We start from the raw sequence: 22,027 nt of genomic DNA, 5'->3' as shown, positions 1-22,027 counted from the left end.
CCCGAGGCATTGGGGCAACTCTGTTACGTGCTTCTCTAATAACTGCTGGGGGGAGCTTGGTAGAGCATTTTTCCTCTCAAGCTTCCATGGGTTGTTCACACACAGCACTCAGAGGTTCAAGTCATCCACAGCTGGGTTCCACTGTGGTTTCCAGGAACTCAAAGCTCACTCAGCCTTCAGAGGTGAACATTCAAAGGGTTTTCAAACTGGCCACGTCTCCTCCTGGGAGTGCAGTAGTCAATTCATTCACCTGTTTCCGGATGTCCTCTTTTGTAGTTTTCCTGATTGGTTGACTGGGTATGTGCACGGGGCTTTGCGACTGGGATTCTTCAGTCACGCCATACACAGACTAGAGAAGAAGCAAGAACACAGAATCACGCACCCTCAGAATTGCAGGGCGCCTCAGGGTAGGCAATGCAAGAGCTCATTTGATGCTTCCTATCCCTTCTGTGACATCCTGACAGTAAGTGATCAGCCTCCAAGCAAATTTCTACAGTGAAGGGAGCTCTTCCTCTCGAGGCAGCCTGTCCCATCTTTGGGCGAGCACTGTGAGAAGAGCTTTCCTTTCACTAGGCTGCAACAGTCTCTTGAATATCAGTGTGTCTCCACATATGGTCCATAGACCATCTGCAAGGAATGATCTGGGGGTACTTGGTAAAGAAGCACATTGCTGAGCCCCACCCCACACCTACTGAATCGGAGTCATTGTGGGTGGGGTTTGGGAACCTGCACTTTTATCAAAGGGCCCAGGTGATTCTAAGGCACAAGAAGTTTCAAGAACAACTGTTGAGAGTTACACAAAAGATCCTCTCTAGATTTTCTGTTCCCCAGCAGATGACATGCTCATCTGGTACAAATCTGAGATGGCAGGGTTTCAGATTCTTTCCTTTTCAGCCAAACAGGTCTCTGGCCTCAGTTTCTCTGCATGCTATGGCTGCTTATTAAGCTGGTCCTTGTGCTAGAGACAAATGAAAGACAATCTTTGCTTTGGGAATGAAATGAAACCCCAAAGGCTATGCAATGTATAGCTGAAATCTGTAAAATCAGGAAGGGCTCAGATAGAGTAGATGTGAGCTCCATGAAATTCTGGAATATTAGAATTAGGGGGCCCTTAAAGATTAAATGAGGATGTTTTAAGATGAACATCATAAAGTCTAATACATACAAGGGCATGACTATCCAAAGAATAAAATATGTAAATAGATTCAAAAAGTTGATATACATATCATATTGTGTGTGTGTGTGTGTGTGTGTGTGTGTGTGTGTGTGTGTGTGTTTGACAAAAGGAGAGCATTGGTTATTACAAGAATTAGGAATGTCTGGGGGTTACATCTCTAACCTTTTGAAATTCGTATTATGGGGGAGAGACATGTTTTTCTACAATATGGTCCCTGGTGCTGTTGTGAAGTTGGGATATGTCAATGGTGAGGTGGGCTGAGTGTGGCACCCTTGAGTATACCATGGCCACTGTCCCTTCAAGGACAGTGAAACACAAATGATCACTGGCCCATTCACAGTTGGGTGTGATGGTGATTTGAATTTGGATGATCTAGCTATATAAAGGACTTTCAAAGTATAAAGCTCACCTTCACCTGTGGGACTTTGATAATTTTTGTTCCTTTAGTTTCTTTTTCTCTCCAGAGCCAACTGCTACTTAACCTGCACGCTTCAGCACACTTGAGCCTGCTTTGGAAGCCCTTAGAAAGCCCCCAGTGTGGGGTACCCCCAACCCCCCTCCTGGTGCCATTCAACATTTCCCTGACGCAGCCCTCCTGACACTTCTGCCTGGGGGTTCACCTCTCCCCACCCCCCTACCAGACTGTAGGCTTTATGACGACTCTCACCACCTTATTTCAGCAGCAAGAACGGTGCCAAGTACACACCAGCCACTCCACAAATATTTGTAGAATGAATGAATGAAATGGTTTCAAAGGACAAAACGGGGTAGAATTAACAAATAGCAAATGACTGTTTGAACAGTACCAGAAACAGAAGGGCTATTTGCGTCAAGAATTTTTAATTCAGCTAAACCAGCGAACCTTTTTAACCTTTTGTGGGTTCTTCAGACGCCGGCATTTTCTGATGTCCATTTCTGTTGTGTTCACACAGCCTGGCTGAGGAAAAAGAGAATCATCATATAAATTACTAAGTGAAAATCACACCTTTCAGTGCGACTCAAATAACATCATCAGACCCAGTCTTTGTCTTTCCCGTTACAGACCATACATGATTATCTCTACTTGGCCATTTACAATGCCTTTTACCAAGATGTTTCGTCTTCATTATGTGTTTCTGCACAGAGTTCCCATATGAAATATAAAAGCCTACGTCCCATTATGTAGGGGGTGACATGTAGAGGATAGAATGTGCAGTTTATAAGAGCAAACTTCTTATTCAGAGTGGCCAGATAGATTTAGCCACAGCCTTTGTTTACTAGACATTAATTGACCATCTATCCGCAATCCAATAGCACGATGGGGAATTGCTTTTGGGTTTTTCTTTTGACCAGCTTTTAGGAAGGACTGGCATAGTTTCCTCATTTTAGTTCCATTTTATGAAGAAAATGCGAGAGTTGTTTTAATCATAGGAAATTCGAAATACAGTCGAACCTCATTATGCATGGGATTTTGTATTTGTGAACTGACCTATGAGCTAAATTCTATTTATAACCCCCAAATCCATATTTGTGGTACATTTGTGATCATTCATGGACAGGTGCAAACAGCAGAAATTGTGAATGCCCCCACGTGCCCGTTCCAAGAGAGGCTTCTTGTTTCATCTCTTAATGTAAACCAGTGTCCTTTTCACAGTCTATTTAGGACCAACTTTTCCACGTTTCTGTGCTTCTGGTTGGTGATTTTGCTATTTAACAAGGCCCCCAAGCATAGTGTGGTGTCGTCTAGTGTACCTGCTTGCAAGAAGGCCGTGCGGTGCCTGTCAGAGAACAAGGTGTGTCAGGTAAGCCCCCTTCAGGCATGAGCTATAGTGCTGGTGGCTGTGAGTTCAGTACTCATGAATCAACACACATTGACTAAGATGTCTTTAAACAGAAACAGGCTTTCGACATGGTTATGTATTGATCACTTGAAGACAAGATGGCATCGAGGAGCTGGCAGGAACCTAACCCTGGATTTCTCCCAGGATAATGGCTCAGCATTCACTAATTCAGCATGCACGGCTCCTTTGCAGAAGGTAACTACCGTGAATACTACAATGGGCTGCATTTGAAGAAGAATTATTCTAAGATTTAGAGTTGAATGACAGTAGAAATGGAAACTGCTTATTGAAAGTGGGGGGATGGAGAAACATCCATCATGCAAATGGATGTCAAAAGAAAGCCAGAGTAGCCATTCTTGTATCGGACAACCAGACTTAAAACCAAAGACAAATAAGAGGTGAAGAAGGGCACTATATCATAATAAAGGGGACAGTCCAACAAGAAGGTTTAACAATTGTAAATATTTATGTACCCAATTTGGGAACACCCAAATGTATGGAAAAAAAACAAACAAACAGAAACTGCCTAATTTGGGGCTATAAACTTCTGGGGCCCAGAGGTCCTAAGGGGGAATTCCCACGGTTCTCCTTTTCCAAGTCCATATTTTCATGGATGAATAATTTTTAAAAGCTGCAACTGTCATACATTCTGCACTACCTACCGAGATTAAATTGACTGAATGGCAAAACCAATTTCACCAAGTTTAGCAATTCACTTTACTTTTAAGAATGAGACACCTGGTGGCTAAAGATAGTCTTTTCTTTTGAGTGAAGAAGGAGGGAAAGAAAACAAAAAACAAGACAGAATCATAGAGAACCAAGCAGAGTTTTCTCACCACTGGCCTGTGCACATCCCAAAAGGCCCGTTCTTGACTATCCAAAATTTTCCTTTCTGTCTTGTCCTTTTTTCGATCTATCCTGAAAGAGCAAAGAAAGGAAATCAGAGGCTCTCGTTTCTAGGAGCTTAGTGCACACAGGGCTCTTGGCATCTGTGTGGTCTCTGGTCTCTGCAGAGCCGTAAAATGTGGCAGACCATTCCCTCAAAGGAAACTTCGAGAAATCAGCCCGTGGGAAGAGTACTTGTTCTAGGCTGGACCACAAATCATCACAGACGTGGGATGAACATGCTGGGCCCAAGGAGAGAACCAGAACCCAACTGTCCATTTGAATGATTAGGATTTAGATTATTCAGAGCTGAATTATCAATGGACATGCCCCCCCCATCAAAGTGGATACTGCATTCATATTATAGGAAAGAATATAACCATAGGCTTTGCAGTGTTTCATCGTCAAATTTGAAAGTTTGCTTTAGAGACAGTCAATAGAAATGTCCCATGTTTTAAAAGTCACTTAAAGCACTTGGCTTTCTAAAGCAGAGTAATATCCCTAGCATGTGACAAGATCCAGAAGGCAAATATCACTGGCCTCAGCTGGGGGAGGCACAAATTGCAAGAGGGAAATTACAGGTGACAAAGACAAATTCTTTATGTTCTGGTCAGTAACATAGATAAGAGGTTTTTTTTTTTTTCTTTCTTTCTTTTTTTTTTTTTCAAGCCTGTATTACTTCATATTACCTCTCTAAGTAAAAAGTAACAGATTAATTGTTGTGTAACTTCTGGTTCTTGGCTCTCTTGGGAGCACTTTAGTTTACTGGCCTGAAATAAACCATAATCACCCTGTGATTTTTGTGATAATTACTGTGTACTTCAATGGCCCACAATTATAATGTAATCTCAGAGTTAATCAAAAAAGTTAATCGAGAAATACCATATATGTACAAAGTGACAATTTCCCCTCCTTTTTAAACATGCACTGCTGTGTGATCCTGAAAGTGCAAATTAGCTCTCCTCTTTGCTTCGCAGTGGCTTTTGAGTACACAGGCTCAACTGTCTTCTCCTCCCCCACCACCTCCCACTTTCTCTTTCCTTAGGGGCCACGGCTTCTCCAGCTCAGCTCAGTGTCCAGTGCCCAGTGCCCTCCTCCCTCCTGGGCTGCCGGTAGTCGCAGGGTGGTCTGCAGGGGTGTGGAGTCATGGGCAGAGGGGAAAGGCAGACACTGCAGAGGGAGGGGAAGAGCAATAGGACACTGGACCTAAAGTCCTCGGGTAATTTCCAACTACAACCACACCTGTGATGGAGGCTCACCCACACGGCCTGAGACCCAGCCCTGGGTGGTGGGCTGTAACACTGCCCAGAGTGCAGAGGGAGTCCTTTGAAGATGCTGCTCAGGGACAAGCGGTGCCCAGAGAAAAAATGCTCACCTTTGCCTAGCTCAGCATCCCTTTCTCATCCCCTCCTCTGTCCTATTTCTTCCGTTAACACCTCCAGCTAAATCAGAGATCATTGCTGGAAGGGGCAAGGGAGAACCCAACCTGAGCAAGCTCATTGCCTAGAATTGAAAGGGGCTGGTTGACAACCTCGCTTGTGGGCAGGCGGACAGTTATTGGCCACTTCTCATATTACCTTAGAGAGGGAGAAATTTCCACTACACTCCCTGGGAAGGAAAAGTGTGGGGCAAACACTCCAGCTAGACTTTCATCTCCTGTACTCTGGGGGGAGAAAGAGGGCCTGAATCCTGTTGGTTGATCTGAAAGAAGAAATCGAGAAAGCTAGGGTGGGTCCTTTCTGGGCCCTGGGTCAGCCTGTCCTCAGGTTGCCTGTCCTCTGCATGCAGTGAACTTACAGGGCTCAACTCTACCCTGGGGTGGGGGGCTCTGCAGATATCCGGCTCTGCTCAGCATGGGCGAGTTGAATTCCAGGTAAAGAACGGTGGTCACAGATCCAAAGTCGCACCCTATAACCTGCCTTTTATCAGTAATAATCTTAAACACACTGGCTTCCAACATCTGACTTCTGCACCTTATTTTGATTGGTTCTGAACCCCTCCTCTGGGGGGAAGGGGAGAAGAGTTGGCTCCCTAAAGCTCCAAAATGTTTTCCTATGAAGACAAAACCTCCAGACCTACAGGTAAAGGGGGCTGATGTTTTTCAGCTCTTGAGCACAGAAGGATCATTGGCAACCTCTTTAGGAAATAGGAACATCTTCTAACCAGATTTCTACATTGCAGAGCAAGCCCATTGGCTGCTAGAACACCTGCTTTTGAAGTTATTTCAGAGTGCCATTGATGACAAAGATGAAACTTATCCATCTAGGCCTTGATTTCTACTCTGCTGCTCTCATGCAAGATGACAGCATTGACCATAGTTGGCCGGCCGTGGAAGGAAACCCCGCCTTGGCAATACCACTCTCACACCACCTCCACATTCCAGAGAGTCTTTTCTCTTTTCCAGGGTCTCTGTTAAGTTCACCTACTTCACTTGTGCTTCTGCTTGCATAAAGATGAATTCCCACTTCCTTGCAAAGGCCCTCTGGAGTCTTGCTAAGTTTTCCTAATGAGAAATGAAAATCAACGAGAGGGCATTAATCTTTGTAAGTTTGCACATCGACACCTATGCTTATTACAAGGCAGTCATCTATTTTGGTTACTCCCAACAGAACAGCAGCACCCCACTTTAAATCCACTGGCTGTGAACCCAATGTGATTTTGCACCAGACCCTGCTGTACAGAGTAGAACTATTAATATTCATTTACACACCCATTAAATCCAAAGTCTCTGTGGTTCACCTGATTCCTCTTCTCTTGTGTATTTTATAACACCACTCATATATTGCTTGTCATCAAGACTGCTAAAGATAGGGAGAAGGGTTTGTGGCTACTTATGCAGGATTTGGGGAAGGGATGGGGGGGCTCTTTGCAGGCTATTGGACATTTCTGAGAGCAAAAGCAAGTATGGATTTCCATGACTCCTTTTCCAGCAAGCAGGGGCCTGGGAAGGTGGCAGGAAAGGAAAACGCTGATGACCTGGCATTCATGCCTTTGAAAGTTTGGATTCAAAAGCAAGAGAAAAAGGAGTGTCTATATTTGTAATGTTCATGAAAGGAAAACCCAAAAACAGAAAGAAAGAAAGAAAGAAAGAAAGAAAGAAAGAAAGAAAGAAAGAAAGAAAGAAAGACAGACATGTAGGGTTGCCTTTAGAGGAAGAGGGGAGAAGCCTTTTCTCTAAGTCTGTAGGCTTACCAGGTGGCACAATAGGACAGTGAGGGGTGGGTGGTGGTGTTTGACAGGTCCCCTAATGACCCACCTAATTCTGATGGAATGCAAGGACAGAGCCCATATTATGCTATGTATTTTCATAGAGCTCATGCCAACACTAATTGATTACCCTCATTAGTGGATTGTTAATATAAAAGGAGCTTCAGTTGAAGATCAACACACCTAAACTCAGTTATTACCGAGGCTCAGTGTACAAGTACCTCAAAAAACCCTGTTCTTTTGATTCTTCCGCTGCTCTAGGCAATGCCTATACATCAGTCAACTAGGGAGCAGTTATATAAATTATGAACAGTCATACCATGGAATACTAGGCAGTCATCAAAACCAATAATCTAGATTATTATTACTGACATGGAAAGATTCTCAATATACTTACAGCACATGATTGGGGAAAACGTGGCTTACAGAATAATGTTCAGGGTATGATTTAAGTTTTTATGTCAAGGAAAAAAATGTATGTACAGAAGAAAGGTTAGGGGAGAAGAGTTGCAGGTTCTTTCATCTCCTTTCTTTGCTGTTTGAAGTTTTGATTTTACAAAGAGAATGTATGGTCAGAAAAAATTAATAAAATTACTGAATTTTGAAAACAAAATACTTTTAAAATTTTCTAACCCCCTTTTAGGCATAACTTCAACCTGAAAGAACATCTTAATGCCATATTCTTTACAAATGTTAAAGCAGAACATTATATGGCAACAGAAGAGAAAATGGAAATATATCAGGAGCTGATGCTTCTTTTTCTATTTAGGACCTTTTCTAAAACATGGAAAATGTGGGGAAGAGAGACACAGGGTGGAGGGGACCCACACTTCTGCAGGCTGGGTCTTTCTGTAGGTCGTGTTAGGGGAGGGATGTAGCACTTCACACTGTGTGCACAAAAGTAGGATAGAAGATTCTGAAAGAGAGGTGATGGCTGGCACATGAGGGCTGATGGGGACAGGAACTGGGTGCCCAGGATGCTCAGATCCACAGAACAGCCTTGCTAGGATTTGCTTGGGAAGATCATAATGTTCCCACATATTTATGTTTAATGGCTCCCATTGATAAGCACACTGTGGCCAGGTCCTGGGGCCCTAGGTCAATAGTCCTGGAGGGACTATTTCCCCATTGGCTCAGGCACAGGTACCTAGCAGTGACAGTCTGATGCAGTGGGCCTCACACTTAATATGGAAGGAAAACTGAGGCAGCACAAGAGGGACGTTTGGAAGGAAGGATCCGGATGGAAGTCCTATTAATGCTGGATTATCAAGGAAGTACTCATCACTGTCCCCAGTGCTGCTCTCCCCCTAAAGCTGCCAGCGCTTTAGTCATTTATTTTATGGCTCAGCAGCTTCCATGCCTTCTGGAGGGTACATGAAAATCTGGCCAATTTCCCAGATTCTCTGTGATCCATATAAAGTTTGGTTTGGGGGAAAGATTCTGCAATCATAAATTTGAAATATTTAAAAAATTATCTGAGTCTTTGAGTCCTCCGTGCCTTGGCCCTGCTAAATGGGAATGGGTATGAGGGTGGCAGGACCTCCAAGTTTTGCAGGAATCACATTTTGTGAAAGAAGGTGGTGCAGGAGGAAAACTGGGAATGCATATATTTCATCTGATATGGATCTTATCTTCTGGATTGAATTTGGTCCTTAGATTCTATGGCCAAGAACAGGGGAGTTGGGTTTAAAGATCCAATTAAAAATTATCATATAGTAAGTTCTAAAAATTCTCATACGGCTCCTTTATTTTTCCTTTTTGCATACAGCTCTATGCATTTTAACACGTGTATAGATTAGATTCCTGGAACCACCACCACTGTCAGGATACAGAATAGTTCTATCACCCCCAGAAAACTCCCTGTGCTGTCTCTTTGTAGCCACATCTTACCCTCACCTGTAACTCCCAGAAACCAGTCACCTGTTTTCCCTCATGACCGTTTTGTATTTAAGAGAATGTCACATAAATGGCATCATGCAGTTTGTAATCTTTTGAGACTGGCTTCTTTCATTCAATGTAATGTCTTAAATACTTATCCAAGCGGTCATGTGGATCAATAATTCACTCCTTTTCACCACAGAGGAGGAGTCCACTGAATGGACATAGCAATGTTTATTTCACCATTCACCTCTTAAAGCACATTTGGGTTGTTTTCAGCTTTTGCTTATCACAAACAGAGCTGCTCTACCCAGGTTTTTGTGTGAACAGAAGTTCTGACTTCTCTGGGGTATATACCTAGGAGCCGGACAGCTTGGGTATATGGGAAGTGTACGTTTAACTTTGTAAGAAACTGCCAAACCATTTTTCCAGAGTGGCTGTGCCATTTTGCATTCCCACTTGGCATTCCCAAGACTTTTTATTTTAGCTACTCTCATGGGTCTGTAAAGTGATATCTTACCATGGACTTAATCTTTATTTCCCTAACGGCTAATGATGTTGAACATCTCTTAATGTGTTTATTTGTCATCCTTATTGCCCTCTTTGGTGAAATGTCTTTTCAGGTTCATTGCTCATTTTTGAGCTGTTTGTTTTCTTATTGCTGAGTTTTGAGAGCTCTTTAAATAAAGATGCAATTTTATTGGATGGTAAGAAGAGGTGAGAACAAAGGAGGGGAAATAAAAGGGACCTCCTTTCCACTGCCTGAAAGGGACTAGGGAAAGAAAAAAGGAAAAATAGAAGCAGAAACAGAGCAGCAGATAGGGTTTTATTCTCCACCCACACCAAAGCTGAAATACAACCATACTTACTGCTTCATAATCTGCCAGCTCCAGCCTTGCTTTATTCTGCATTGTCCTCTTACAGAGATAGATGGCTGACGGAAGAGGAGAAATTACAACATGTGCAAAACTAGCAGTGTGGTGGCATCACAAATCCATCCAACCATCTGTCCATCCACTCATTCACCCAGCCATCCAGCCAGCGTTCCCTGTGTGCCCAGCCCTGATCCGTGCAGGATATGCTTCCATGTGGAAGCCATGACACCTAATGTCCAGGAATCTTCCAGCAGATCAGGATCAGATGAGGACTCCATCTTCCAAGTCTTGACTGATCCCTTTCACCCTCCTCACTCTGTTTCACTCCAAGCAACCCCCACCAGGGTCACCTTTTACAAATATGGTCATGTTACCTTCCTGCCTACCCTCTCTGCATTGCTTCTTCAGTGACCTCAGAAGAGTGGTTGGGCTCCTTATGGTGGCATGCTTGGTTCTTTAAGATCCAGTTGCTTACCTTGTCAATCTCTTCCTTCCCTGCCTCACTTGGGCATATGAGGCTACCAAACCCCTTTCAGTTCCACTCTTCCACCTGTGTGTTCTCTGCATGAAAGGTCTTTCCACTTCCCTCTTCTTTTCCTCTCTCTGGTAACCTTCTACTAATCTTGGAAGACCTAGCTCTGTGTTCCAGATGGCATCTACCAATTCTCACCGATGGAACTTAATTCCAGTGCACCATAATTACGGGTTTACTAGACTGTCCCTGGCTCTGGGCTGAGGGCTCTTCAAGGGCAGAAGCTGTGTCCTACTCAGCTTGAATCCCTATACCTAGCATCAGTGTTGGACTGCCAGGTGGAGTGAATGAACAGTGGAAAGGGTGGACAGTTTGGGTCTCTCTTCCCAAGCTAAGGAAGAGTTCTTGGCCCTCAGTTGCCAGAGGATTCTTCCTGAAACCTGACTTCACCACTTCCTCTTCCTCTCCCTATGTCTCCTTCTTCAATATCTCCTTCCTTCTCCAGTGCCAAGTAGACAATATGATTGACCAATGGGATGACCAGGAGAATGGGTCAGAGAGGACCTGTGGCTGACCTGTGTTTTGACAAGTTAGTTATACTAGGAGATCTGGTCAAATCCTTGCTGGATCAACCAACCTCCTCCATGTGGTCTGAAACTGAAAAATGTGCTCATGGCAGCTTACAATATGCTTGCACCTCATGGCTGGCAGCCTCCTCTGACATGCTCATGCTTCCGCTCATGCCAGTTGAGTTATATGTGGATGAGAGTCAGTTGTGTTTGTTCTCAAATCTGTCTATATCAGGCACACCTATTATTTTAACACTGTATGTTCACTATATATCATATATCACTGATGAAACTGATGTGAAAAGAGATTGCTGTTTCTATGAAGACCCAGGTGAATGGTTTGCAACAACTTGATAAAGAAGAGTTGGCTAAGACAAATGCTCATGAGTTTGGTGGAGGTGAAATAACTGAAAAAAATGAGGAAAAATACTAAAAATCTGAAAGGGGTAAACATACAGGTTGCTTCAAAAGTGGTTTTAAATTCCTGATGCACTTTAAAGATGGCAAAACTGGGTGGTTTATTTTGAGTGTGCTTTAGTTAAGAAAGAAACTCAAATTACTGGGGCCCATAATCGATGAGAGTCTTTGGTCCATCTCATAAACCTGTCAAAAGATTGTTTCTTTGTTTAGCTTTGGTTGATATGAAGTGATTATAGTAGAAATGTATCTCTTTTTCGTAACCCTCCACTTACCAGCTTTTCCAAAGAACGAGGCAGCCATAATTCTCCATAATGTCTGATGAAGGGGCATCTGCTCTATTACAAATTACCTCCTTCACTCTCTTGGACTGCCATTTAGGCAGCCTGTGGAATTGGGGGCTACTAAAGAGGAGCCTGTCACCATCCCTACCACACTGGCCTTGTGGACCCAGGAGCAGAGCAGCTCAGTGGAGGTGAAAGCTGCTTTGATAATGCTGTTCCAAACAGTATTTTGTACTGGATAAATGTAAGACTCAAGAAAGTCTAACCCAGGCTGGGCTATGGACTTCATTTAAGCAGAATCATCCTGAGAAATATCTAACTCATCTGGGTCAAAATGGGCCAGCTAGGTTGTAAAGTAAAATACCATGCATGGAATGCAAAGCTGGTACCCTTCCTGATGACTTTGAGCTACTTGGTCACATGCTTTCAGCTTGCTCCCCCTGGGGCTAACGCCATATGTTAAGGAGTCTCTTCACCACAACTAGGTAGGTAGGTTGTAGCTGTTAAATCAAAATTTCCTTGGTATAGAACTTGGGGCTTGTCTGTACTACTATGGTGCCTTCAACCATGCTTGCTCTAATGCCTAACCAATCAAATGGCCACTGGTAATGACAGCCAGTCCTATCACAGGGCATCTGGGAGACTCGCTTTAAGCTCAGATGTTGGTTTTTCTCAGATATTTAATTTCTCATTGGAAAGCCTTTGTCTCCTTGCCCTCACACCTGGCAATCCTACCTCCTGGCATCTCATTTGGATGACCCACTGCCATTTCAAGCTCATCACATCTCACCATGATAAAAACAGAAAACATTAAAAATTTTTGAAGTGAACAGATTCATATACTACATGTGCAACTAAACAATAAGAAAATATTGACCTCCTCCTATTTCAATGTACTTAAAGAACAGACTCCCTTTTTAAACTTTGCCTTAACATGTATGTCTCTGTGCTTCTCATACCCTTGAATTGCTTTTTGGTACAAAGGGATTTTAGCATTGGAAGTAACCTTGGTAACCATCAAGCACAGGTCCCTTATGGCCAGATGGGAAAACCAAAGGCCCAGAGAGGTGAAGTGATTTACCTATAGGCTGGTTAGTGGCAGAGGTGGAATTAGAACTGATGTCTAGTTCAGAGCTTTTCCCATAATGACATTCGCTGCCCTATATACTCATTCATTTATTCATTCACTCACCCATTTAAACATTTACTGAGTGCCTCTTATGTGCCAAGTAGTGTTTTACATGTTGGAATATCACCATAACAGCCCCTACCACCTACATGAAGCTCATTGAATGTCAGGTGCTATTCTAGAGACTTTCCAAATGTTCACTTACTCAGTCCTCATAATAACCCTATGATTATCCTCATTTTACAGATGAGGGAATGTTTTCAGGTCATTCCCCATTGTTGAGACTCCCTAAGGCTGCTACATCCATTCTAAATGTCTCTTCCCCACTCCAAAGGCTTTTTGATAAACTGCCCCTCCCAAACAATTCAACTTTCTCAGTCATTCTTCATCAACATGAAACCTCTGAATACTCAGATCAGACTCCTCCTCACTCTCTTCCTTCCCACCATGATTCCTCCCCCAGCCTGGAATGCTTACATGATAAGACTGTGATTTATTCAAATCTGTGCCATAGCAACTGACAGAGTGGGTGATCAGTAAAGGTTTGTGGAATGAAAGTTTTTGGTTTTTCATCAATCCAAATCATACCTATTCTGAGTTCTTTTTTTAAAAAAAGATTTTATTTATTTACTCATGAGAGACACACAGAGAGAAGCAGAGACACAGGCAGAGGGAGAAGCAGGCTCCATGCAGGGAGCCCGACGTGGGACTCGATCCCAGGTCTCCAGGATCACACCCCGGGCCGAAGGTGGCGCTAAACCACTAAGCCACTGGGGCTGCCCCTATTTTGTGTTCTAAGCTTTGCTTTCACAAAGGGTCATCACAAAACTAATGGCAAGAGGGTCATCACAAAACTAATACTGTCAAATATTACTTTAGTAGTAGTAATACTAACCATCACCATGGTTTCTATTGAGTCCTTACCATGGGTCACACAGCAAACGTAATAGGCATTGCATTTCATTTTAACAAAATAACACTAGGAAATGAGTACTATTATTATTCTAATTTTCACATGAAGTTTCTGAGGCACAGAGAGGTTAAATAACTTGCCAAGATCACACAGCTAGTGTAGCCAGTTGACCCTGGAGCTGCTGTCCTAAATTCTCTCTTGGTAAATACTTTGATTTTCTGACTAAATTGCTTTGTAAATGCTGGTGAGTACCTTTGCATCTCATACCTTGACTTCTCCATCCGACTTGCCAAAATAATTTTGTTTTAATGAGAGTCTGATATAAATAGTTATTTCTATCCTTGTTCAGGCTGCACAACTAAAATCATACGTGGAGAAGCCATGTAGAGAAAAGGAACTAATGCCCTGGTGTACGCAGTGCCCAATAACTCCAATAACTGAAGCTTTATGGGTTCATATTCAACTAGATATCTTCCTTTTACTAGGGTCTAGTTATCTGGTCCTGTCATCCTCCCCCAGTCTTCACGGCCTGTAAGAATATTGGGTTTTATATTCACAAGGGCACATGGGCTGCTGCATGGATCTGAGCTACAATTACTCAAATTTCCAGTTTGGCTTTTGTGAGCAGTACCTCAGCCCCAGAAGAACTTGTTTTGTGAATAGCCAAATGTAGCTCTGATTTTGAGTTGGAAGCTTTGCTTATCCACTTATCACATCATTTAGAGCACAGCCCAGTTCCAGGGGGACCCACTGTGGTACCTACAGATAGCTGCAGAGACCCCTGCACGATGGCCGTCCTTCAGACCTGAAAACAACAACTGTCGCCTTACAAGCCATGAGTCATCCACACCCCATTCTTGGCATCGCTCCCACCTGCTGGTGTTGGGAGTAAGCCAACCTAACTTATCTCAAGGTCTCCTGGACAGGCTTCCCTGAACACTACCCAGCAGCACACCTCCCTCCATACTCTTCAGCTGCCTCTGCCTTCCTGCGCAAGCAATCCTCCAAAGTACCTCGGGAGAAGCTGTGTGTCTCACCAAGTGCCCCAGTCCCAAGGAGAGCCACTGTGGATTGCCTTAGCATCGAAGTCAGTGACAAGGATGCTGTGCAAAAGGACAGGCCATGAAAGGAGCATGGGCCTGGAAGCCACTCAGATCTGAGTTCCAATTCTGATGCTACCATTGAGTGTCTGTTAACCACCTTTAAGAAAGAACCAGAACTGTCAGCAACTATTTACAAAGTGCCAACTAAACCTCAGCCATGAACTTTGCACTGGGGAGCATAAGAATGAACAGGGAGGGGGATCCCTGGGTGGCACAGCGGTTTAGCACCTGCCTTTGGCCCAGGGCGCGATCCTGGAGACCTGGGATCGAATCCCACGTTGGGCTCCCGGTGCATGGAGCCTGCTTCTCCCTCTGCCTGTGTCTCTGCCTCTCTCTCTCTCTCTCTCTCTCTGTGACTATCATAAATAAATAAAAATTAAAAAAAAAAAAAGAATGAACAGAGAGGCCCAGTACCTGCCTGGAGCTTACAACTGACTGGACATCCAGATAAGTAGAATACAAGGTGGTAAGTGTGAGGGTGTGGCCTCTCTGAGCCTCAAGTTCTTTATCTGGAGTATGGAGACAATATAACTTCTTTAGAGGGTTGGCATGTGGAAATATTAAAGAGTCTCATGGAGATTATGTGGTAAGAGTCTGACAGATATCTGCCTGGACAGAAGTAACTCTGTTCTTGCCAAGCTCCCAACTTCAGCCACTCTTATTTTCCTAGTCCAGGGTAACTTCTGTACACTCCTCTCTGGTCTGTCTCCCTTTCTGCCTAACTTCTAACCAGCAAAACCACCGATGAATTATTAGTAAGTCTCAACAAGGCTATGAGAATAGACAGACCAAGGGGGAGGTGGCCCCTTGATCCAGCCCTTCCTGAAACTCTGCCCCAGAAAGGACTGGTCAGCAGCCAGTTCTCCATGGTTGGTTCTCCATGGCTCCCTGGAATGAGCATGTTGGCCAGCTTGATAGAACTTTTCTTCCCTTCCCCCATTCCCTTCCAGAGGCTGCACTGCCTTTCTTCATTATGTGGAACAGGGAGCATATTACACGTCAACGGTATGAAAAGGATTAAGCAGGATAGCGACCCCTCCACCCTTAAGCAGGATAGCGACCCCTCCTCCCTGTGTGGTAGTCACCCAGACACCAGGCATTTGTCTTCCACACTCCCAGAAGTGACACTTCTTCACTGCTCACCGTAGTCGGTGTTTTCAGGTTCCCAGCAGTTCGAAGGCCAAAAGTATGGGGCCTGCAAAAGAGCACCGATGTCAGGACTCAAGGGAATGGCAGCCCCTGTTCTCCTCTGCCTGGAGCCAGGATCTACCCTCTCCAGCCCCCAGTGAGGAACCCTCCCAGTGACACGCCCCGCCCCTGTTTCCTTTGTGCTGACACCACCCTCTTCTCCCATTCTTAATGCAGCTGAGGCCGTCAACATTTTAATCTCAGTACTGAGAAATGAAATCCAAGGTGAGCAAAATAAATGCAAAAATGAGAGACTTAGTTTATACAGCAAAGATTTTTTTCCTAAGACAGTAGAAGTAAGATGAGCACAGTTTACGAGGATGTAAGCTCCAAGTTCCTTTTATCCCTTTGAATTGTGTCCACCTAAAACTGATATGTGGAAGCCCTAGTCTGCAGCTGTATTTGGAGTAAGGAAGTAGTTAAGGTTAAATGAGGTTACAAGGGTGGGGCCCTGGCCCCACAGGGTTAGTGTCCTTATAAGAGGAATTGCTAGAGAACTCATTTTCTCTCTCTTTCAGGCAGGGTTTCACTGAGAGGACACAGTGAGAAGTGGCTGCCCGAAAGCCCAGATGAGAGCTCTCACCACAGATGGAACCTTCTGGAATCTTGATCCTGGACTTCTAGCCTGTGGAACTGTAAGAAATAAATTTCTGTTGCTTAAGCCACCCAGTCTGTGGTATTTTGCTATAGTAGCTAGAGCAGACTAGGATACCCTTTGATTCTATCTGAAAAACTCCACTCCAAACCCCTTGGTGTTGACCTTGACACAACCCCTTAACCTTTGCCTCAATTCCTTCTAGGACAGGATCTGAGAAAAGGAGAGGAAAATCAGTGGGAAGGGTTAGGCAGCAGATAGGAAACTGCATACTAGGAAAACAGTATGCCAGAGTAGAAAGATTGAAGCCTTTGCCATTGGGCTGACCTATGCTCAAATCAAGGCCACCTCCCAGACTTATTAATCCTCAGAGCACCTCCTCAGTGTTCTCTTCTGTCAAATGGGTGATATTTACCTCCCAAAAGTTTGCTATTCAGAATGAATGAGGAAATATGGGGAAAATCCAACCCCATCCAGCAACAAATGGCCCAAATAAAAGCTTGTTTGGCCTTCCCAGTGCTGGGGGGAGGTAAGGGTTGCTCCCTTAAATACCCTCAGTTTTGTAGGTAGTTCTAATCTGAGATCAGATGATTAGAGAACGTTCTTCAGGGGGTTGGGCGGGCAGACCTACCTGGAAACGGTAAAAGGTGCCATCATCCTTCATGGTGAGAACGTGGTCTGAGATTGGAAAGATGTAGCCCTGGGCAGCTATAAGGCTTCCCAAGTGTATTGCTTCAACTGCATGGACAGGGTGGGAGAGAGAGAGAGAGAGAGAGAGAGAGGAGTATTTAACAAGCTGTCAGAGTGCAGGGCTCCTTAGCTGGATCGTAAGTCAGGCAACTGGAAGCCAGCTGTCCTTACCCCCAGATAACTGCATGATTGATTGATAACCTTTGATATAAATGTACTGGGTTGGAGGCGGGGAGTGGGGTTGGGAAGGGACAACATATGTCCAGGCCCCATCTGGGTTCCAGCTCTGAGAATCTGACATTGCTTAACTTCCCCCAAGACTTCCAGAAAAAAGTAGCTTCACAGTTAAGAGCACGGGCTCGGGCACATACACACCTGTACTGAATCAAAGAGTATGTTTCATGCAGGTGCTTAGCAGGGCCTGGTGCTCAGTAGGTGCTGGCAGTCCTGATTCATCTTCGTAGTTTCATCATTTTTATCATCCCCGGCAACGAGCACACGGCCTCACTGCCCAGAGAGACTCTGGACTCACATTATATTCCCCAATATGACAGTCCCACTGGAGAGGAGGAGAGTATTGCCCTTCTCTTACGGACACAGAGTAAAACCTCACTTTCTTATGAGATTGGAGAAAGGGCACTATAGTGGGCAGTGGCATAGGGAGACCAACCTGAGAGAAATACTTATATTTTTGCCACAATTAACCCATTGTTTTTGTTACTTTGTACCGGCCATAAATCGAGTCACACGGTTAAGAATTTACATTTATTCTGAGCAGAGTTAAGGAAAAAGTAACAAATCTAAATGGGTCTACCATGCATGATAATCTTTCCCAAATATAAAATTACTCTTACTGGTAAAAACTAATTTTTGGATGTGGAAATTACTGATATGCTTAGGGAGACTCCAGACATTACTAATTTTCATTAGCTTTGAATTTTTTTAAAGTGCTTTGTTTTGTCCTGCGAACTTCTCAAGAGGTTGTATATAATCTAAGTGTTTTGCTTATTTAGAACCACCTATCCTTGGGAAATAGCTGGTGGAATCGGAATGAATGAAGTTGTATTTTATTTGCTTAGTGATGACCAGATTGCTTTTTAAAGTCTACGTGCTTCAAGAATCATGGGTCCAGCAAAAGAAGAGTTTCATCGCTGGCAGCTGCTTCTTCCACAGGGAAGAGAGAACAAAATCTGGTAAGACGGCGACTTTCACGTCACCAATGTAGGAGCTAGAACTCTCACTTCATCCTTTGTGGTTTTGCTTAGATATATGGCAGATGGGGAGGAAATGGGGAAGGAGGGGCAGACGCTGGATGTGCCTGGCTTCCCGATGCCTTGATTTGCCTCATTTCCACACTTCTTTTCCTAGTTGGTGAATTGATCTTATCTCCTCCTGCTCATCCATTTTTTTCAGAAGCCCAAACAGTTCCCAAAAACTTGATATCCTCCTAAAGCCCATTTGAATATAAGAGACCTTCAGAGATATGATCTTTATTATTCATGACCTTTCAGAGAAGCTTCTCAGGTGAGGGCCAGAGGTCTCCTAAAGCCTATTCCTCTACCACTCACTGGCTCAGGGCTCTCACAATACTGCTACTGCTACTAATGATCATAATAAAGTATGTGCCAGGAATACAATGAGAATCGTAGAAGGGTAAAGAAAACTGTGCAACTGGAAGAGAAGAGACCACCTTGAAGAAAAGGACTCCTTAGGCTTAGCATTATAACAAAGAAACATTGGCTTTACATGCATGTAACTAAACCCATAGACATGTACCAGTCCAGTTTTTACAAGTGGACAATTGGAAGTCCAGTCTGCATGAGGGAAACATGTGGCGTAGTTAATTCGGGCTCTTTCCTTGAAAGGATTTGAATTCACGGGTTCTCCCTGTGGATTAAGAGCTTGACTAGAATTAAGAATTTTCACTAGTCATGGAAGTGACCATTAATCATGATGGTGAAAAAAGGCTAGTGTCGCTTCCATTAATGACCTGCTTTTGTGCACTTAGATTTCTGGCAACTGTATTTAATTGAACTCTGTGTAAATTATGTTGTTAAATTATATTGTTTCATAGTCAATAGTATATTGGGAGCACCAGATTAAAATATAGGAATTCCTGAGCTGACATAGTGACCCCAGGAAGAAATCACAGCTGAAGGTCAGATGCCTAGAAAGGGTATTAAAAAAAATCTTTAGAAAGCATAGCCACTGGAAGCTATTTAATTTGGGGTAGATAGGTTTAATCCCCAAGAACATAAGAACACATTAATGGATATTTATAAATATGACCTTCAGGCATCAAGGATACTCAGTCAAAACAGGAAGTGTATAATAAACTCTGAAAAATATTAACTAACACAGATAGATAGTTACTTATGTGCAATTTTCATTTTTCTGAAACTCCTCATTTTCTAATTATGCTGTGAAAATAAATTTTACTACTTATTTTCTGGTGGGAGGACAGATTTGGAAACTGTTTTATTGGCCAGGGTTTTGTTGTTGTTTTTCTGGTAAGGTTTTCCTAATTGAAATGCACAATTAAGGTTGGAAAAAAAAATCATTCTTTCACTTCTTGTAGAAGCAGAAAACAGAAGGAGTCTTAGCAAATAATTAAACATCTTAATTGTGGATCAAGCAATCTGATTTTAAGAGCTGGCTCTAGAAGGCTGTTCTGTGATAGCTCTACAACTTATCTTTAATTGCTGTGGCTAACGAGAATTCATCTCATTTCACATGTTATTGTATTGGGCTCTTTGGCACTCTAAATAATTGCTCATTTCCTCAAAGGGTGATTTAGATTTAAAGATAGATATTCAGTCAAGAAAATAAATTAATTTTATTTGCAAATAGAGTGATTCCATATCTTGGGATTCACATTTATAAGCCTAGTTCTCAGGAAGATAGGAGAATCTGGTTTAGAATTTGTTTGTGGGATGTCCCTCAATACCATGGAGGATGGTCAGGGTCAAGTACCTGGGTCCTCGATGGAAAGGTTCTTCATAAGCCACTGCACAATGTCAGTACCTGAAACGATAAAGCACTTTGAACTGAGGACGTCATGATGCTTATCCTGTGGCAGAAGAAACATGGTTACCTAAGAAAGTCCTAATTCCAACTAGCACATGCCCACTGAGCTAGGTAATATTGATGATTTTTCATTCCTAACAATGTCTATCTACTGGGACACTTCCATAGTCACCATCCTATTTGTTTCCAAAAAAAAAAAAAAGGGATCCCTGGGTGGCACAGCAGTTTGGCGCCTGCCTTTGGCCCAGGGCGCGATCCTGGAGACCCGGGATCGAATCCCACGTCGGGCTCCCGGTGCATGGAGTCTGCTTCTCCCTCTGCCTATGTCTCTGCCTCTCTCTCTCTGTGTGACTATCATAGATTAAAAAAAAAAAAAATCCACTTCTGATGACTCAGGATGATCTTGTGTCCATACTTCTAGGGAGTATCTACAGGGGACTTCCTGCAAATACAGATTTCAATGACTTCCCCGAGACAGGTGAGGTGAAATTTTATCACACCTGGCTCTCAGGATATTTCCTGAGGGAGGAGGTCTCTTCAGCATCCTACTCTAACTGACAAGGCCTGACCAACAAAGGTGACCTTACAGGTCCTTAAAAAAAAAAAAAAAATAAACCTCTAATTTTTTTTCTGGCATGGGCCTATTTTAAATGACAATGACCTTATTTCTGGGGAGAAATTTCTATTCACCAAAACCTCTTTCCTCTAACCCTTAGGTTACTACATTACATTTCTAGACTATTCTGCATTTGGGTATAGATTGAATGTATTATGGCTGGAAATGACATATACCCCTTGTAGTCCTGGACCATGAAAACTCCCATTTGACCCTTTCATTCTCTATCTTCTGGCTGAATGGAGAGAACCCCAAGAACCCAGGGGAGGACAGAGCTGCAATGTGGAAGGAACCTGGGCTCCTGAACAACCACAAAAATTGATGCCCATTTTAGGTTCTGACTTGATTTAAAACAACAACAACAACAACAACAACAAAACAAAAAACAAAAAACAAAAAACAAAAAACAAAAACTTTGTTGTGTTAAGCCCTAGAAGTTGGGATTTATCTGTTTTGACATCGAGTCCAACCTTAACTAACTCAAAATTGTAAGAGTTGGAAAGGACTTCTAAAGCTTGCTTACTCCAATCCTTGCCAATACTGGAGTCCCATCCATAATACCCTGGACAGGAGGTGCCATAATCTCCACTGGGAAAAACCCTCTTACCTGGGAATCACAGTCCCCCCCCCCCCCCCCCCCCCCCCCCAGTTAGCCTGTCCCAGTGATTTCTCTGAACAGAGATATGACCCTCTCTAAATTCCTCTCTTGGACTTAACATTTGTCCTCTGATGACAGAAAAACAAACCCAGACCTTCTTGCTCTGGAGGGAGTCCATCCAATATACTATCAACATTCTTCTTGAATTTACTTCCCTGAGGTGAAACATGCCTGGGTCCCTCAGCCATTTCCTCCCATGACATGACCTAGACCCCCTTCCCATTCTGGTCACAATCCTCTGAATATGTTTTCTTTTGTTTGCCTCCCTTTGAGAATGTCGTGCCTAGAGCCACTGTGGGAGTCAAGGAGTCCAAATTTCTGGAAGGTTCTGAACTCCCAGTCAATTCACCTTTTCACTCAACCATCTCACTTTAAATCAGTACAGATCTTCAAAGGTGGCTTTGTCACCTCAGGATGGAATGCTTGATGGAAAGCAGCCTGAAAAGGGCAACATTTCTAGATGTCTGAGTCCTGTCGTGCATGGGTCTGAGGCTTGGTGTGAGAGAGAGGGTCTGCCCATAGCT

At 43.5% G+C, this 22,027-nt stretch overlaps 1 protein-coding gene across 13 annotated transcripts in view; it reads right to left on the bottom strand.

Moving 5' to 3' along the window:
* The window catches only part of RGS6 (regulator of G protein signaling 6), a 579,647-nt gene that overhangs the window by 80,212 nt on the left and 477,408 nt on the right, over positions 1 to 22,027 (bottom strand). For all 13 annotated transcript variants that reach the window (XM_038545148.1, XM_038545144.1, XM_038545146.1 and 10 more), the window contains 8 exons: positions 20,176 to 20,226; positions 17,144 to 17,250; positions 15,873 to 15,924; positions 9,837 to 9,901; positions 6,309 to 6,385; positions 3,834 to 3,915; positions 2,040 to 2,114; positions 251 to 349 (listed from right to left, as the gene is read on the bottom strand). In XM_038545148.1, the coding sequence (XP_038401076.1) occupies positions 251 to 349; positions 2,040 to 2,114; positions 3,834 to 3,915; positions 6,309 to 6,385; positions 9,837 to 9,901; positions 15,873 to 15,924; positions 17,144 to 17,250; positions 20,176 to 20,226 (608 nt within the window). The remainder of the gene's footprint in view (positions 1 to 250; positions 350 to 2,039; positions 2,115 to 3,833; positions 3,916 to 6,308; positions 6,386 to 9,836; positions 9,902 to 15,872; positions 15,925 to 17,143; positions 17,251 to 20,175; positions 20,227 to 22,027) is intronic.

The sequence above is a fragment of the Canis lupus genome, chromosome 8, assembly GCF_011100685.1.
Source record: "Canis lupus familiaris isolate Mischka breed German Shepherd chromosome 8, alternate assembly UU_Cfam_GSD_1.0, whole genome shotgun sequence".
Taxonomy (NCBI): Eukaryota; Metazoa; Chordata; class Mammalia; order Carnivora; family Canidae; genus Canis; species Canis lupus.
The sequence above is the reverse complement of the archived record's forward strand: the minus strand, read 5'-3'. Positions and strand labels throughout refer to the sequence as shown.